The sequence below is a fragment of the Cariama cristata genome, unplaced genomic scaffold, assembly GCF_000690535.1.
Source record: "Cariama cristata isolate BGI_N322 unplaced genomic scaffold, ASM69053v1 scaffold16938, whole genome shotgun sequence".
In the NCBI taxonomy this organism is placed as follows: domain Eukaryota; kingdom Metazoa; phylum Chordata; class Aves; order Cariamiformes; family Cariamidae; genus Cariama; species Cariama cristata.
The window spans coordinates 1-15,416 of NW_009629552.1; the positions used below are offsets into that span (position 1 = coordinate 1).

The following is a 15,416-nucleotide window of genomic DNA, read 5'->3' on the forward strand; positions in this document are numbered from 1 at the left end:
GGGGAGCGGGCGGAAGGAGAAGCGAGATGAGGAGTGAGTCAGCGGGTGCCTGGAGATGCTGCGGGGGGTTCTTGGGCAGTGCCAGCCCCGTCTCCTCACAGAGGGCCACTGTCTGCTGCCCGCTTGGCCCTGGCCCGGGGGACAGGGACAGCTGGCTCCAGGTCCTCTCCCAATGTGGGACTGCAGGGAAAATTTTAACCCTCAGCACTCTGGGGTTGCTGAAACTTGGGACTCATCCCATGCACAGCTTAACGCTAGGGAAAGGAAATCAGGGGAGAGACACCAACCCTGACACCACAAACCCTTCCCACTTCCTTGCTCCCGTTTCGGGTGCTGGACCCCAGGGACTCAGGGCACCCCTACGCTCAGTGTTTGCTGGCCTTCCCTCTCCGCTTCCTTGCCCCTCCGGGCTTCAGGTTGCTGTATCCAGGCGGTCCCCCTGCCTAGGCACTGGCCATCCTGGGGCCAGTGATGAACCCTTGTGGTCTTCAGACCCTTGTCTGGGGAATAAGCAAAACCAGGAGGTTAAGGGCTTCCACAAAGAACCCAGATTGGATCCCGCCTGCTTTAAAGAAAGCTGTCCTGCTTGTGAGACTGATTTGCAAAGAAATCTCAGCGGAGGCATGAGGACTGATGTCCCTCTGGCACAGCATCCAGTGCAGATCGACTGTTCTCAATCTCCGTGTCTGTGTGTGTTTCTCTCTCTGTCTGTGGTGGCCGTGTTTTCGGCAGACAGCAATAGGTGTGATGCAGAGTTCGCTCCAGCTTCACCTCCTCCTGATCACAGACAAGATGTCCCCAAAGCACCCCGAGCGAATGCGCAGGTATCGGGCGGCAGCGAAGCTCTTCCAGGGGAAGGTAAGTCCAAACGGAGAGAAAAGGGGGCCATTCGGGAGGAAAGAAGAACAGTGATTTCTTCCGTGGGTGGGGAGGGCGTAATCTCCTTCTCTGTGCATTAGGGGAGCAAAGGCCAAGTGGCAGGAAAAGAGGATTAGCTGGATAACTAAGTGGAGGGGTTGGATCTGTTCACCTTTTGCCAATTTGCCTCCTTGTGGGGAAAATGTCCTCTGTATCCTGCTCCTCTGCTCCCTCAGTGGGGTGTTCCTTGCTTCTGGTCCAGTTTTGTTCCCTGGTGCTGGGAGATGACAAACAGCTGCTGCGCTTCCGTCTGGCGATGGTTGCGTTCCACTGGTGCGAGAGGTGATTTTGTATATACAGCCTGCACGATGCCAAGGAGCATTATATAAGGGACCAGTCGCGCTGCTTCTTAACCCTTAGCCTTCTGGTTGGGTCCTGGGGAAACGGAGTTGCAAATGGGTTTGTTGGACTTCCCACACTAAGGTGATGGGACAGATGGGGTCTCTCAGAGAAATTTTGCCTGCTTCCCACCCCTCTGTGGACAGAACCCCCCAAATAGTAAATCATCCCACGGCTGATTCTCTGCCAGCAGCTGGATTACAGGGGAATTTGTGTCCGGGGAACAGAGGAGGGAACTGGCAAGCAAAGGAGGATTGGGAGCAACAAGAAGGCACCTGGGGCAAGGGAGAACTGCGGATGGGAAGGGGCAGAAGATCCCAGCAGTGGGGAAGGCTGAGCTGAGAGGCAGGGAAGAGACCTTCCTGGGAGGAGTGTGGAGCTGGAAAGAGTTGGGATTTGAGAACAGGAACATTTGCACGCATCTGTTTGTGGTACTGAAGGGGTAGATTAAAAATCAAGTATATCCTCATCTTCAAACGGAGGGGCCACCTCCGAACCGTGCACCCTCAGAAGTCTTGAAACTTTTTTATGGTAGGACTGCTTTGGACCTTGCCATCTGTCCCAGAGAGACCAGGCAGAAACCGTGCATCAAAGTCAAAAGGTCTCTTCGAAAGTGTTTTGCTTTGATGAATACATAGTGATAAAAGAATACTCATTTGTCTGAAAAATTCCAGCCATCTCATGTGAGGTGTGTGTTATAGTGGCAACATTATCGCTGTCCTCCACGAGCAGCCGAGTCTGATACGGGTCTCCCCCCCAGCTCACTCTTCTAACACAGCACATTACTGTTCAGCATCAATGTCTTTTGCTGATGCAGCTGCAGCTAGTTTTCTCTTCATGTGACATGCCTTAGATCTGAGAAAATGTGAACATTTTTCCTAGAAATACTCCACAAAACATTGGATAAAATGTTGTACTGAAGTCCAGATAATTTATGGATTGCCAGCAAGCCAAATCTAATATTTTTTTTATTCATGCAGGCAAGTTTCCCACTGAATCAGTCTAGAAGTTTACCAGAGTTACATACAGAGGTTAAAGACGTGGAGATTTGACTAATTATTTCCACTTTACTGCAGTGGTACTGCAGGACACGTAGAAGAAGGGACTTAGGCTCTAATAAGTTGTTTTTCCCACAGGAGTGGCACTCTGAGGAGTAAGCTGTGATTTGGACTGCCCTCTTACAAAGCAGTAAGAGCGAGCTCGGATCCCTCTGTTTGGGTCTTCGGTCTGGACAGTAAGGAGTCAGCAGAGCAATGTGCCCACTTAGGTTTGTCTCCGTTGCTCTGTCCCGTATAAAGACACGAATTACTTTGGGTATCAGAAGCAGCCACGGCACAACACCATGGAAATCTCTGCCGGCTGACTTTCCTCTCTCTTGTCAGGGTGACCAAGTTAACTCAGGTCTACTTCAAAACAAGGTATTGAGGAGATTTTGCTTTTTTGCGGCTCGCAGATTGTCTGTGAATAAACGCAAGATTCTTGCCTTGAATTTTATTCAGGATTAGCAGGGCGTAACTCACAGCCTGTGAACGGCTGCCTGTGCCGCGGGGCTGGTGCCGCCAGCGGCCGGAGGCAGGCACCAGAGCGGTGCAGCGGCGAGGTGTTGGGGCTCCCTGCCAGCACCCACCACTGCATCCAGCACCGCTCTGCGGCCACCGCAGCGCCCGAACAGAGTGGGGAGGCGCGGGGTGTGTTGCAACTTCTCTACGAGCCAGTGCAGAACACAGAAAGAGCCTCGAGGGGGTTCCCAAGCAGGAGAGGGGGTACCGATCCTTCCGCACCTCTCTGCTGCGCTCTGAGGGAGGAGGAGTCCTTGTCATTGTCGTCACCGGCTGCAGGGAGAAGAGAAACTTGCTGCTTGGATTGATGGAGAGATGAAGAGGAACTGCTGCTGCTGAGTGACTGACCCCAAGGAGTGGAGAAATTGGGTCATTTAGGTTGGAAAAGACCCTTAAGATCATTGAGCCCAAACGTTAATGGATCATGAGGAAGTGATTCACCTGCCAGTTCCTGGGTTACGGTCCCTTCACTGCTGGTTTTTGATCTTTTCATTTTTGCCTGAGACGAAGCTGAGATTTTCGGCCGGAGGACCCGTGAGGCTGCATGGGGAGGACGGTTATTTGAAACGGGCCTGAGCTGCCCCCTGAGCAGCAGTCAGCAGCTGAAGGCAGCCTAGATTCCGCTAGATTTTATCAGAACCTGGGGGCTGTAACGTGCTGGAGAGGAGAGTGCAAATGTCAGATGATGCTAAGCCAGCAAGAGCCGGCAAGAATAAGAAGAAACACGGTTCTTTTCTAGCACACCTTGAGAAACAGTTGTGGGTGGGTAACGGTGAGCAGACAGAGCTCAGAGCGCTGCAGGAGTGAATCCACCAGCCTTCTTGTGAGGATCTCCCTGCAGGCACGCATGTGCTTATTTGAGAAAGTACTGCCAAGGGCCCAGGCTTTCACCTGGAAAGGGCATGCCAGGGTTTGCATTGCTGAGCCAAACTGGCATAAGCATCTTCCGTTTTCTTTCCACGGTATCAGAGCGTAACATGACAACCGCAGCTGGTGTACCTCATGGGTGTTTGCAGAAGTTTCAATAAGGTGATGTTGGGAAAAAACAAAAGCAGCTCTTGCTGCAACTGGTACGACTGGTTTACAATGTCAAAATGATTTAGGTGGCGATGTTTGCAAAGTCCCTTTTAAGTTATATGTAGGCCCATTTAGAAGTGGGTTCTGAGAAACTTCTGGGAGTCCTTCAGGAGTTCTTCCATGGAAATGAAAGGACAGGACCTTTTATTTTTCTTGTCAGACACTGATGGCTCCAGAACTGAGATAATACTTAAACATGCCTTTTTTAGCCATAAACAGGGGAGCCCGTAAATATGGATAGTCTATGTCACTTAACAGATATCTCCAGTAAAGTTGTTTTTATGGCTTGCTTTTTTTTTTTAAATTCATGAGTGATGTTTTTGTTTTGCTTTGATGTCCTATGTAAGCTATGTAAGAAATTACTCAAACTTCAGAATTTGATCTTTTTGCTTATAGAGTCTCCTCAAAGACTGAAGGTTACAGCTCCCTGAAGTTCAGAGTGAAACACTGGATGAGGCTTGCTCATCCTTCCTGTTTGTCTTTGTTAGAGGAAAAACTAAGCAACATCAAGTTGGTTTCTACCATTGCAGTACTATTTCCAATTAACTTTAATTCCTTGAGCAATAACATCATTCCGTATCTCAGTATTTACCAGGAACTTGATGTTCTAAAAGCACTGGGCTAGGATTCAAGTTGTCAAGACACCAAGACGGCACCAGTGTACAAAATTTTCTGAAAGAGAGCTTATTGCGGGTGATGGTGCACAGATAATGTCCTGTGTGGAGGGGAGAACGTGTCAGGAGTTCCTTGTCCGTGCAGGAGATCCTTCGCTGCCTGTAGCAGCAGACCTCTGAGCACAGGCAAGAAGATTGCTACAAAAGGAAAATGGAAATAGTTTCAGAATGAAAACAACAGCTATTGTACAGGATAGTATGAAACAGAAAATGAACTTTCTGTTTGGGATGGAACTACTTGGTTTCTAGCACTGACGTGAGAGTTGGCATCGTAAGTGGGATTTGTTTTGGTGAATTATAGCTTCGGTAAGTGGTCTGAGCAACGGCTTTAGGCTCTTTTCAGCACTGGTAGAGAAGGACAGGCGTGTCCGTCCTTCTAAAACAGGTGGAATAAAATGCATGTCACCATTTGTGGTAGAGGTTACCTAGATGGCTGGCTGAGGCAAGGCTAAGGTCTAGCTGGCAGAAGTTAGGCACGCTGAATCTTGTCTCATGGTCAGTACAATTTTCTACGGTCACTGCATTCATTCTTTAAGGTTAGAACTGGCTGGGAATCTCTGAATGAAATCAAATCCTCATGAGAAAATGCCAGTCAGACCAGGTGGCATCTATTGTGAGGATGTCCCCACTGAGAAACCTGCTTGGTTTCCAGCACACCTCACGGCTGTGACTCTGGGGGCACACAGGCCGTGGCAGGACCCCCGGGCCACATCCAGCATGGGATGCATGGCCTTTCCTTTTGCTGACGGAGGATTCATCCCATGTCACAGCACCTGCCGGGCATGCGTCATTCTAAAACGCATGTGGTAGGCATTAAGGTGCCTCCTTTTGAGCGACAGCGGACAAATACAATTGTCGTCTCTCCTGTATTTTTGGAATATAAGAGGGGAAGGAAACTTTTGCTGTACTTTGGCACTCTGCCACTTGTAAGTCATTAGAGAGATCCAGGTGAGGAACTGTGGATGGTGATATCTCAGCCTTTCTAGCTGAGGGGCTGGTTGCTTGTGTGTTTTCGTTTTCTTCTGTGAAGAAGAAAGTGTTTGGAGTTCACCTTTTCATTCTTTTATACTTAATCTATTCTTTGTATTCATGGATAAAATATGTGCAGCTTTTCAGTTTTGGGATTTTTAACAAAGGTTGGAAGCTTGATAAAGTGAAGAATATTGACTAACTTTTGTTTATATTACCATTTTAAAATGCTATTCGTCTGTTTTAAAGGTGGAGGAGATTTTGTCTAGAAAGTGACAACATTTAACAACCTAGGTATTCTAAATACTTTTTCTGATTAACTTTTTGTTTAACATTTGATTAGAAAAGCGTTGTTGTCCAGCGAATCTTTCATGGAGAAAACCAAAAGCTGGCGAATGAACTGGTGAAAATGTGGTACCATTTCCTGGGCCAACCCTCTGAAAGTGCTTCCCTCCAACGCCGGCCTCTGCCTGCAGCTTGCTAGCTGGAAGGAGAGCCCTAAACCACAAGTATTGCCGCTCCAGCTGAAAGCCTCTTAGATCGGGTCCTTAGACCTGTGACCCTTCGATTTGTGACCCTTCTCTAGCTCGGTGTTTTATCCTGCAAAAGGATGACTTTAGTGCTCTGGGACTAGCTTGTTGCCCTTGGGGCACAGTTGACTTTTGGAAGAGAAATTGCAAGTGGTAAACATCACATATCCAGTGAAAGTGTTGTTCCTGTTTCTGTGTCGCAGTGATTAACTGCGGTTAAGCCTTACACCAGCCTAACTATCCCTCCTTCCCATAGGCTGTTGCTAGGAAAGTTTCCAAATGTATTTAGTCTTTTATAGAACATAAATTTAATAAAGAATTTGAGATTTAGCGAGTTTATTTTTAGAGAAGAAAAAAGTTTTGAACTAACTTGAGTGTTCTTGATTGAAAAGAAAGAAAGAAAAACATGAATCATGGCCTGGGAACTGGGTACATCATCTTCGTATTGCATTATTTTTCTTTTTTTAAACTCTTCTTTTTTCTCGTGTGAGTTAAGTCATATCCATGTCCATAGGTACATTGAATATGCTAGGCCCAGTAGACTGCACAGGATAAAGAGAAGCTAAAATGATGCATGTTAGCTGGATGTTTGTTTCATTGGCTCGGATCTCACCTGCCAAGGGATTCTATTCAATCAGATCACTGATTAAATTGTTCAATTGCTGTATTTATTTTCTTTTATAAAAATTATGCATAATGTTTGTATTTAGTATTAACAGATAATTTAACAAAGATTTTTGAGATAGCTGTATATTTTATTGACAATCTTTCAGATTCCAAAATTTTAAATGTGTACCGGTTCCTGCTGCACCTGTAAGTAGAGGAGTCGGCTTCCTTCACATGTGCAACTAAGATAAACGACATCTTGTTTCCTCATCTATTAAGAGAATAGAAGTGGCGGCTCTCTTCCTGCCATACTGCAGATATATTTTTAAAGAAGGTGAAGGAAGACACTTTGTTTGGTAGTGTGTGTCTGGGCTTGATAAAATACAGAAAAATGCACTGCATGGAGCAGTTAGATAGTGGCAGAGGGAAGTGGTGTCCTAACGGAGTATGGTAGGTTTTCTCTAACTCTTTATAAAAACATCACCGTTAATCTTCACGTGATCACTGTTCGGGGATCTGTTCTCTCTCTCGGTTTCTGTTTTGCTCACGTTTCCTCTCCTGTTTCCATCACAGATTCTCTTTATCCTGGTAGACAGCAATTTGAAGAGCAATGAACGAACAGTGTCGTTCTTCAAACTGAAGAAGTCCCAGCTGCCAGCTCTGGCCATATTCCACTCCCCAGATGAGGAGCAGGATGTGCTGACCCTGGATGAAGTCTCCGTTGAGCATGTACAGGACTTCTGTAACCGTTTCTTACAAAGAATGCAGAAGGTAAAGGGGGACTCCTGTACAGTCTACAGGAAGCTGGGATCTTGTAGGACGATGCTGTTGCTCACAAGGCTCTTGACTTGAGTTCCTTGAACTCCTCCCCACCCCTGCCACCTCCTCTTTCATTTTCACTTGCACCTGAATATCAGAAGAGCATGAGATCTAGAGCAGAGCAGAGATGGATGTCTTTGCAGAGCATCCTTCTTCACTGACCTCTCCCTTCTAGTCTACAGCAAGAAGACTTCACTGATGCTGCAGCTGTGTGAAGGTCTCAGTGAGGCAGCTCTTTTCTGGGAAGAGTAGCTGGGGAGACAGCGAAGGGTGCTTTTGGACACTGAGAATGGGGGCGGCGGATGGCAGCACGTAAGAGAGGATCAGAGAGACAGCGGCATGGGTAGGAAGGAAATCTAGCAAGAAGGGCACAGAGCAGAGTATACAGACGAGGGCTCAGGACTCCTCCAGAGGTCTCTGCTGGGAGAGGGACAATTTAATCTCCATGTTCATTCAGCGTTAAGAGTTCTCTCTCTCTGTCAAAGCTCATCTTCCGATAGCAGAGAGGCTTTGTGTGTCAGCGCCCTGTGCTGTGCAATCAAAATGGGACAGGCAGGGCAGCGGCACAGACGGCAGAGGAGGCACTTCAGTTGGTTTGTTTCCTTCTATCGCTATGCTGAGAAAGCCAGCAATGTCAAAACTGATGTCACGCCTCTCGTGTGTTTTAGAAAGAAGACAAACCTGAGGAGAAGGCCCTCAATGAGGAACTCTGATTCTTTCGCAGCCAACGGGATGACTGTGCCCAGAGTCATCTGTTTCTGGCGTATGAAGGGTTCACAGGGCCCCGCAGCTCAGGAATTCCCGGGACAGCCGGACTAAGGGGCCAAGTCAGTCACGGATTCCCATCTCCGTGCTATGTACACATAGGCTGTCTGTCCTCTCCAGGAATCTCTTCTCCTTCCTCATTTGTTGGCTCCAGCTCTCTTTCCCCAGTGCTCCAGGAGCTCTGCTATTGCCCTGCACTGTGTCCTTCTGTGCCACCTCTGTTGGGGCACAGGGTGATACAGCAAAATGGCAATGTCGGAGATAAAGCTTGTCGTTTCCCTCATTCTCTTTGCTTTTGGCGCTATGCTGGGATCCACTGTCAGCCGCTCCTGACACTAGGAACAGATTGGTTGCTTGATGTCACGTGCACTTTTCCGTTTATTTTACTAAATAAAGCAGAAAGTGAATAGCCTGAATTTTTATGCAAATACGTGATTTCCCACTCCTCATGTCTTTCACTTAAGGACAAAGCCTGTGTTATTTCTGAGTGAGTAAGCTCAAAAATCTCCTTTCTCTGAATTTAACCAGGCTTGCAATGCCTAACCAGTCGGATTGGTTGCTAAGAATCATTCCCCGTGAAATTGGACCCATCATCAACAGATATTTCCACCAGGATGAGAGATTCCTCTGAAGGTTTGGGATCAGAACAGCACTGGCTACAGCAGGACCCAACTGGTGCCGCAAAAATGAATGAGCCTAAGATGCCGACTGAAGCTGAGAGGAATGGGAGCTGTGGCAGAAGGGCAGTGGGAAGTTGCATGACAAGATGAGGGATATCGCCACACTGCGTTAGAGGGAAAGGCTGTGTGTTGGTCAGACCTCCCTCAGAGGTCCCCGTGCTGGCGTACAGGGGATGGGGACTTTGCAGGCGAGGTCTATGAGCCGTCCCTGTTCTGCTGTACTGGATGGATGCAGTAGGCTTGCTTCATACTTGGCTCAGCATCCTTTGGCATGAAGCATGGATGCTCTTGTCAAACAGTGACTGCATTGTCTCTCAGGGCTGGAGAGACTTGGCTTGGGACAGGGAGCCTAAGAGGCGTAGAGCTGAGAAACCTCAGCCCTTTCTCAGAGATTAGCCCAAGGCGAAGAAATGGGAATAGAAAGAAGTCGTTCTGGCGGATGAGGCAAACACAGCTCCCCACGCAGAGGGAGAAGTCAGGAGCTGGGAGGGATGCAAAGTGACTGCCAGCCACCGTGATGAGGGCCACGGCAGGGAGGCTCTCAGTACAATAGAGATGCAGGTGCCAGCCCTCCCTTAGCTCTTGCCTCTTCCGTGTGGATCAAGCCGATGTCTTTCATCTCCCTAAGGCTCTGTCTCCCACGCAGCTGGACTCATCTCCGTTACTGCTCTACCCTCCTAAAGCAAGCCCAAAGCTGTAACAGTTGGTATGGGGAATCAAAATGCTGCAGATTTCCAAGGAAGAGTGGTATGACCAAAACAGTGTTCTGTGTCGTGCCTTCTGTTGGCAAGGCCGGGAAACTGTCCCCCTGCACAGGGAGCTCTCCCCTAAGAGGCAGGGCGGTGAGCAGTATGGGGTCTCAGAAGCTCCACTGTCAATGCAATAGCCAAGAATGATTTCCTAAATGAGGCGGTTCAGAAAAGAGCAGGAAAAGCGGGAGGAGAAGAGAGCGATGCAAACCACCTCTGTCTGTTCAGTTCTCCCCTTGTCACAGCTGAGTGCTCCCTAACCTCTGGTTTGCACGTGGCCTGTGAGAACCTGTGGCATCGCTTCTGGACACAGCTAGAGAATAACACTGGAGATGTCAGGGGAGAGCTGAGTCTGAGGCATTACGTGCTGTGTATTTCTTTCTTTAGGCTGGTACCAGTGGAGGCACCTGCCCTCAGCCCACAAAACTGTTTTACTCGGGTGTCCTCTCTGTGCTGCAGCCTCTCCTGCTCGGTGAGCTTACCCAGGAGATGCTGTTGGTGAGCAGAGCAAAACATGGCCCTGGTCAGGCCAGGGAAGAGAAGTGTCTCCACCAGATGACCTCTTGAATGAGCGTGTGTCTAGTGGCAATATATATGCCTAAAACCTGCTGGATGCTGTTGTGGCTTCTGCGCATCAAAGAAGGGCTGCAGAAGTACAGCAAGGATGCTGAGAGCAGGAGGCTGAGCCCCAAAGAGAGAGGAAGGGTCTAAGGTGTCAGAATGTCTCACTGCTTTTGGCTGATGGCTCAGCCCCTGGCTGCGGGCAAAGGTTGCAATGCTGGACTGGAAGAGGATGAACGAGGCCTCGACTTCGGTGTTGGAGTTCCCTGTGCAAGGCGGGAGGCTTGCGTGTGCCCTGTGCGAGGGGCATGGTGGAGGGAGGATGAGCTGTCTCTGCCCCTAAGGCTGTGTGAAGGTGTGAGCGCCGGGCTCAGCCCCCCCGAAGCACTGGGAGCCCCAGGCCCTCACCCCAGCCTCTGTCACACGCCACAGCTTTGAGGATCAGAGGTGGTTCACTGCACTCTCTCCCAGAGCCCAGGCAGAGCAAACCCACACCTGCCTTCCAACAGCCCCACGTCAGTGGTGTGTGATGGTTTTGAACTCCTGGTTTTATACCAGTCCTAGAACATGTATCTCCTAGCAAGAGCCCTGCTTGCTTTCCCTTAACGGGAAAATTGCTCCTTTTTATGGCTATAGCTTGTTCCTCCCTAGGAAGGGTTGCACTGCTTTCTCTGCGGTAAGGTAAAGTGGGAAGGTGTCCTGCGGAGACATCACGAGGAGCCTTGGCGTCACAGATGTATCCAGTGTCACGCAGCCCTGTGGTAAAACCAAACAGTGTCGGGGAGCTGCCCTGCGGCGTGGGTGTCTGAGGGTCGTGTCTCAGCCCCGGGCGGACACAGCAGCTGCAGAAATTGGGCACAGCGACGTGACTCTTCCTCAGTGCTGGAGGGAAACAAAACAGGACATGAATGAAGCTCTGGTTCTGCAAACAAGCCTGGGAGCAAAAGCAATGTCCCCGGTGACTGTGTTCGCTGTGTACATAGCTAATTATAGGGACAGCTTTTCAGGAGCTTCATTATGTACACTGAGGAGTTTAATTCCCTTGCTCTGCTCCTTCCAGAGCTCTGCACCTAACCAACATCCTTGAGAGCCACAAGGCAGCCACAGGAGAAGCCTCCTCCTCCTCCCCTCCAGCCGCTCGGCAGTACTGCCGGGGACGGGGGCAGCGCGGGGCCCCTTGGGGTGCCCTGGGCACGGACGGCCGTGGAGCCGGGGCTCTGCCCTAATCCCTGTGCTCAAAGGCTTCTGTGATGCAGCTTTGGTGGGCTTAGCCGCTGCGATCAGAGGCAGAACCTTGTGGAGGGGCAATCTCCTTTGTTGTTTTATTTTGAGTTTTGTCCCCCGTTGTGTTATCTCTGACTTTGTGATGCGCTTGGCCCAGATGTTTTGAGCTGGCCAGGGAGACTGCGTTGGTTTTCAAGAGGAGGAAGCGCTGGATGCAAACTGACAGGATGAGGGGGGCTCTTTCCCCTCAGTATCGTGGCGATACCGTGGTGTGAGAGCCCCTGCTCTGCAGCAGCGCCTGAACTCAAGGGACATTCAAAATAGCTAAGAGAGCAGCTGAGCCTGCCCGACAGCAAAGCGAGGCTGCGGAGGCGTGCGAGCGCTGCCGTCTTTACCCCAGGGAACAGGGCAGTGGGTTGCACTGTGAAAGATGCAGCTTCGCATTCATCCTTGGTGAGAAAGGATTTCAACGCCTCCAGAGCAGAATATTACAAAGACCTGGAGGTTCAGCAAGGGGACTGACATTTTTGTGTTTTATCCCGCTGAACTGTTGTGTGTGGCATAAAATAAGCAAATGTTCCTTAGAGGTGCTCCCCACACACCCGTCCCAGGCAGAAACCAGCTGCCAGGTCCTAGCGGCACCATTCAGCTCTGGGGCACTTCCCTTTGATACTGGCAAGTGCCCTGGAGATGCAGAGGTTTATGTCACAGCCCTCTCCGCAGCATTTCCCGCTGGTTGGTGGGGTGTTTCCCCATGCAGTACTCAGCTTTCAGCCGCACCTCTCCCGGATCCGCACATCCCTCAGGGTCAGGGGTGTCACCGGGCAGCAAGAGACCCGAGGGGATGAGTGGATGCCCAGAGTCACTGCTCTTCTCTCCTGAGGTCCACAGGGCAAGGCTCAGCTCTCTGGTGCTTTCATTCCCTTCTTTTCCAGCAGCTGATGCAGTGCCATCTTCATGTCAATCATACTGCGTATCAGCTTGAGCAAGGCTGTTTGCGGAAAAGGGGATCCAACAGGATACATGCGGTGCATCAACTGTTGGGGTTGCCATCTCTGCTCACTCCTGTCCTTCAGCACAGAATTTGTTTTCTCTCTTTTGTGTAGCGTGGACCCAAACCAAAGTCTGAACATTGCTGAATGCAAGGGAATTCGACCTCTGAACTGGCCCCTCTCTGCTGCAGGTTGAACCAAGACCTTCAACACGGACATCTCTGCGCCTCAGCGTTGCCGGGCAAGTCCCCCGGCACATGGCGTGCTGGGCCTGGCCGTGAGTGGCTGCCGAGCTGCAGGGAGCCTGGCTGGCAGGAGAAGGACCAGAAAAACCTTTGCACCCACCCTGAAGAAGATGTCCCTGCCCATTGCCGGGGGTTGGACTAGATGACCCTTAAAGGCCCCTTCCAACCCAAAGCATTCTAGGATTCTGTGGTTCCAAGAGGATCGGGCTCTGGTTTCCACATGTGAGTCTGCCTGGCCAGCACTGCTCCTGCTCTCGGCAGTGGCTGGGAGATGCTGAGAGGCCTCTGACTGCCAGCACGGAGGGAAGAGACATCTCCCAGGGCCTGTGGCCCCGGTGCCTTATGCATGCAGAGGACAACCATCAGCCTTTCTCCTAGGGACTGTGCTAGGCACCAGGGCCCTGCCAACCTTCAATAAACATTTTAAAAATCTCTGTCACGAGGTGAACTTTCTGGTGCTCAAGTCAGATCCCGTCTCACACACAGAAGTCCAGCACTGAGCTGGGCCTGAGTTCCCAGGACGGGGAGGAGACGGTGAAGACTGAGTGTAAGCTATAGTAGGAACCGTTGTTCTCCTTATAATAAAAGGAGGAAGGGCACGGCTGTCTGACACCTCTGGTTTTTTGGAAGGAAGCTGAACCAATAAATCCAGGCAGCAATAGTAGAAGCAAACCCTCTCTCGCAGGTGGACAGACCGCAGGGTTTAGTCACTCCGCACCTCCGGACAGGATGGCTTCCCCTCAGTACCACTAACGGCAGCCCAGGGGCTGGCGAAGAGGAGGGGGCAGTTGACACAGGAGGGGGAAATATTGTCTGAAGGGCGCGACTGGGGAAGTGGTTTGCAGGACCGTGAAAGAGGAGGGCAGGGAAGAGCCAGCAGCTGGGCTGGGAGAAGGAAAGGACTTGCCCAAGAAGTGATGTGGACAGGGACAGGCAAAGGTCAGCGGGGGAAGGTGCTGGGTGGGTACCACAGGGCACTGATAATGATGGAGGGGAGAACATAGCAGTGTTTTTTTCCGGGGCTGTGAATCAAGTACCTCTTTGACCCATTTTGGCTCAGTCACTAAGGAAACTCCAGAGGAATATTCTTAGTGGAAAAAACCTGCAAAGCCACAAGACGCACATTGAAGAAGAAAGTACTTGTACTCCCCTTTGAATTTCTCCCTTCCTCGCTAATGTACCTACAAATCCAGGCAGGCAGGCTAGTCCCATGAGCTGCAAACCGGCAATTTCTCCGGGTTAGAGGAAAGGCCCGTAGATAACTGCTGGCACCAGCCCTCCACGTACGGCAGCTGTGCAGAGTTGCCTTCTGTATCACGGCTGCAACCAGCACTGTGTCCTCCTCCCCACATGCTCACCAGGGCTCAAGCCTTTGAACCCTCCGTGCACCACAGCAGCCCCTGGAGCCCCCCCAGTCCTGCCCATGTACAGGTGAAAAGCCAGACCCAGCCGCTCTCCAGCCTAAACTCATGGGCCGTGTGTGTGCTCCAGGTTTATCCCTGTGTTGCGAGTATTATATACCCTTCATGCCGCCCACCTCAAAAGGCGAGAGTCCACTTTTCATCGTCTTGTTAGGGGCTTTGTGCAACTCTATGCCACCCGTGTCATGCGGTTTGTATAATGCCTACATTACCAGCGTTATAGCTTGCCTTTTATCTAGCAGCTGAGGCGTTGGTAGTATTGCCATCTGCAACTTTCTCAGACAGGACTGAGGTAGCGCGTCATTTTGTCCGTAGGTACCAGGAGATGTAGTTAGCATTGCTGCAGTCCACTTCTGATTCCTTGATCAGTGTGGGCAACTGCAGGGAAATGCCATGGCCTTGGGTCTGCTAATCACCTATCAGGAGAGCAGGGTGGGATCCTGAAGTTTTCCTGGTTTTTGTTTTGTTGCTATTAATCACTGGAATCAATAGAATAATCACCTCAAGAAAAACTGTTCATCTGTTTTCTTATCTACTGAATAACACAGGGCTGTGTGCCCAAAAGATGGTGTTTTAAAATATAGATGTGATACTTTCAGTATAAATCTGTTGTGCTCTGGAGTCTTCTTTGGCATTTTGGAATTCAGTGTGGGTGTTGACCCTAGGCTATTTCATGACTTGCTATTGTAATCAAGACTTCAGTTTCCTTGGCCAATTATTTCTGTTCTTTGGCTGAGAAACAGAAGAGACAGACAGTAACTTACCCCAGATGGTTGAGGAAGCCTGCGGGCAGAGCCGGAGAGAGAACGCACATCTCCTGCATCCCCATCTCCTGAGCCTTAGCCACACGGCCGCACGGCCTCACTCTCTCTTCACCCTCCATCTCCCCGCGATTCCCAAAGGCTGTTTTCTTAAGTCAAAATGGCAGACTTTTGCCATGAATCAAAGGCTGCCTTGTTTGGTTTCTCCAGCGTGCCACAGCTGAAGCTGAGCAGGTCTGGATTGCTGCTTTCTCTCCATCTCTCCTTGGCAGTGAGAGCTTTCCTCCGGGAGCAACTGCCTTGTCCTGGGGGCCGATGGGGAATGTGCTCCCCTGCTACGTGGCTTTCCCAATGCGGCTGCAGTGCTTCCTCGGATCCCTGGGCACCCTGGATTTCAGACCCCATCCTGCAGCGATGCTTTCAGGCTTTCTCCCCTGTTGAGGTTCTGGCAGTAAAGAAAAGATTTTGTTAAGAAGATGTGAAGAAGATATCTTTGCATATTAAATATTTCAATATTATTTTAAATA

General features: G+C 50.1%; 1 protein-coding gene across 1 annotated transcript; it reads left to right on the plus strand.

Moving 5' to 3' along the window:
* Positions 1-732: 732 nt before the first annotated feature.
* ERP27 (endoplasmic reticulum protein 27) lies at positions 733-8,204 on the plus strand (the record flags this gene model as incomplete). Its single annotated transcript, XM_009705212.1, has 3 exons — positions 733-858; positions 7,246-7,443; positions 8,160-8,204. Coding segments are annotated over 3 exons (369 nt in total), but the record flags the coding sequence as incomplete, so codon positions are not given.
* Positions 8,205-15,416: the final 7,212 nt, after the last annotated feature.